Source organism: Cyprinodon variegatus, unplaced genomic scaffold (assembly GCF_000732505.1).
Source record: "Cyprinodon variegatus isolate N-32 unplaced genomic scaffold, C_variegatus-1.0 Scaffold694, whole genome shotgun sequence".
NCBI lineage: Eukaryota > Metazoa > Chordata > Actinopteri > Cyprinodontiformes > Cyprinodontidae > Cyprinodon > Cyprinodon variegatus.
This window is the reverse complement of record NW_015151147.1, coordinates 295,940-299,385: the sequence shown is the minus strand read 5'-3', so window position 1 is coordinate 299,385 and position 3,446 is coordinate 295,940. Positions and strand designations below refer to the sequence as shown.

The 3,446-nt window shown below is 33.0% G+C and overlaps 1 protein-coding gene across 1 annotated transcript in view; it reads right to left on the bottom strand.

Annotated features, from left to right (window-relative positions):
* LOC107097421 (SPARC-related modular calcium-binding protein 2-like) overlaps nt 1-3,446 on the bottom strand; it is a 54,388-nt gene that overhangs the window by 26,738 nt on the left and 24,204 nt on the right. The window contains exons 5-6 of the mRNA XM_015394560.1: nt 2,478-2,519; nt 701-742 (exon numbers count right to left, since the gene is read on the bottom strand). Coding sequence (XP_015250046.1) covers nt 701-742; nt 2,478-2,519 — 84 coding nt within the window. The remainder of the gene's footprint in view (nt 1-700; nt 743-2,477; nt 2,520-3,446) is intronic.

Here is a 3,446-nt window from a genome sequence, read left to right as displayed (position 1 = left end):
TGATCCATTTTCTATAATGCTAACCAGGTTCTTTACTCACAGAATTATCTAACAAAGATTCACCGATTTACTTCCACATCAGGGTAAAGCAATATATGTATGATAACATCCCTGATGTCATCACATTTCAGAGCTTAAGACCTTAAAAACATTAATGGTATAAATAATGAAACGGTCACGGTTGGTGTTTTATTTGTTTTTCGAAAATATACATAAGACATCTTAAAGCAAATGGTTTTCAGACATGAATGTTTCTGAGTTAATGCACTTAGCATTGGTTGTAGTTGAGCTTTCTGCATTTTAACACCTTTACACATGGTCTAAATAAATCTAAAAGTAAATTAATATTTTATTTTAATTCAACAACCTCTGTTTAATTATGGATTACATAAATTTCATTCAAACACATTCAGATTCAGTTTCAGTTTTTCATAGTAGGTTAAGTCCATAGAGCTTTCTTGAACGCAGCTCATAAATTGGAAACTGGAAGGTTTTCTGACTTGGGATGTGGAAATGAATGAGGCTTCCACCTGCTAGAAGTCTGAATTAAATCAATTAACAAAACAAACATGTTTTATTGCAAAAAAAAACACAGAAAACAATACTTTATATAAAACATTGATTGGATTGAAGATGTGAAGATGTTTATATTCAGAGAGCAGGACTGAACAGACATTAATAAAAGGTTCATTTTTCTCACCTGGTTTTGGATCTATGGGGGTCCCTCTTTCTTGTTTTGAAGCTAAAAAGAAATAGAAAATTATCAAAAAAATTTTCAAATACTTATTTCCAACTGTAATGATAAATTATAAGGTTTTTTTATCCATTACTCTTTCTACTCCCCTACTTAAAGAAAGCGGCAGCAGCTGTTGCATTTTTTAGACAGTAAATAAATAAATAATCTACAATATTTGCACTGATTTTTATCACCACTTCGGTAAGGGTCTACTTTACACGTTTGTAGAGTTCATANCGGTAAGGGTCTACTTTACACGTTTGTAGAGTTCATAGGGATAGTTAGAAATCATGTAAAGCTGGAAATTACAAAGCAACAGGTAGAGAAGCTGCTGCAAAAAGTGCATCTAAACATATTATGTTTAGGTTGACTGAGGCCAGTCATTCAGCTCCGACTTTATATCTAAATATATACTGGAAAAATGATCTATATACACTGGAAAAAATAGAAATCTAGATAAGTCATTTTTTTCTTAAAATAAGTGTATTTGTTCTTGGATTGAGGAGGTAAAAGGGACATTTTGCCAATGGAACAAGACAATTTACACTTAAAATAAGAAAACACAATTGCATTGTCTTATTTAAAGTGCATATTATCTAATTATCTTATTTTAAGAGTAAAAATACTCATTATATTGGCAAACCATCTCAATTACCTACTCAAATTAGGCGTAAATACACTTAATTTAAGACATCTTTTGTTATTTCTAGATCGTTTTTCCAGTGTATAAATAAAAAAACGTCTTTAATCAAGTGTATTTACCCTTCATTTGAGTAGGTAAATGAGATAGTTTGCCAATGGAATGAGTATTTTTACTCTTAAAATAAGATAATTAGATAATATGCACTTGAAATAAGACAAAGCAACAGTGTTTTCTTATTTTAAATCTAAATTGTCTTGTTCTATTGGAAAAATGTCTCTTGTATATCCTCAACCCAAGAAGATATTCACTTATTTTAAGAAAAAATGACTTATCTAGATTTCGATTTTTTTTCCAGTATATACACTGGAAAAATGATCTAGAAATAGGTAAAAGTTTTCTTAAATTAAGTGTATGAACCCTTGATCTGAGTAGGTAAATGAGATAATTTGCCAATGGAGTAAGTATTTTTACACTTAAAATAAGATAATTAGATAAAAAGCACAAATGAAAGAATGCAATTGTGTTTTCTTATTCTAAATGTAAATTGTCTTGTTCCATTGGCAAAATGTCTCTTTTACCTCCTCAATCCAAGAACAAATGCACTTATTTTAAGATAAAAATTACTTGTCTATGTTTCCATTATTTCCAGAGTATATACACTGCAAAAACGATCTAGAAATAAGTAAAAAAATGTCTTAAATTAAGTGTATTTACCCTTAATTTGAGCAGATTAATGAGATAGTTTGCCAATGGAATGTGTAATTTTACTCTTAAAATAAGATCATTAGATAATATGCACTTGAAATAAGACGATGCAATTGTGTTTTCATATTTGAAGTGTAAAATGTCTTGTTCTATTGGCAAAATGTCTCTTTTACCTCCTCAATTCAAGAACAAATGCACTTATTTTAAGAAAAAATGACTTGTATATTGTATATATATTGACTGTACATTGCTTACTTTATATTTGTTTTTTTTGTCTCTATTCCATTATTTTTAACATTCTTTTTACAATCAAGTATATAAACACAGTTTCTACAAGGCCGTTATACTGAACCTGGATTAATGAGGAATCTGTGTTTTCCTGAATAAACCTACCTGGTCTTGGCTCCATGGGGGCTGCTCTGTCCTGTTTTGAACCTAGAAACCAACAGCTGTAGTTAAAATAAAACTAGATTTGCTTCCACCATAACATCACCCCTTGGAAACCTCTTTATCTGCTGATTAATAAACATGTTTGACCTTTTTGGGTCCTACTCTCACTTCAATCATTGCTGCCCATCATAAATAGTTTTAAAACATTTGAAATTGCATCATGTCTTCAGTTTTGGTGTCTCGCTCCAATATAAGTACTAGTCCCCATCTGGCCATCCATGCAGCTTTGCTTGAGATCCTCTCACTAGTGAGACACCGACATCCTCCCAGCCAGACAGTCACAGAGATGTGCAGGACATGTGGCATTGGTTAGGGGCCTGTGTGGCACAGACTGTCCTCTGGAACCCTTAAATTCCTTACAGCTAAATGTTGCTTAATTCTGCCTCATGGTTTGTTTGAACCCCAGCTTCTAGAGTTGAGCAATCCTCAAGCCTGGGGAGGGCATGGAGACCCCTGTGGTCGTCAGTCCTGCACAGATTCACGTTGTCCTCTCCTCACAAACATAAAATGCAACGTAAAACTTAACAAATCATATTTCATCGGCACATTCAAATACAATTTTAAAACACTTTTAATCACATTTTTTTCTCATTTTACGACATTAGTTTGTGGACAATTATAAAATGGAACAGTGATGTTTTCTTTTCTTTTCAAATCAAGCACATTTTTACCAAGCTGAAATAAGACAAAGAACTTTAATACTACAAAACAACTATTCGTCAAAGTGATAACCTATAAAAAATAATGTTCGCCATCCAGGGGGGGGTTTACCATTAGGCAATACTAGGCAGATGCCTAGGGCCCCAAGTTCCCGGGGGGCCCCTTAACCCCTAGAACCCTACGGACCCACCGGTGGGTCCAGCTGCTACGTGACCTCGTAATTTTAACAAACCCCCAGTATTGATGTAAAAA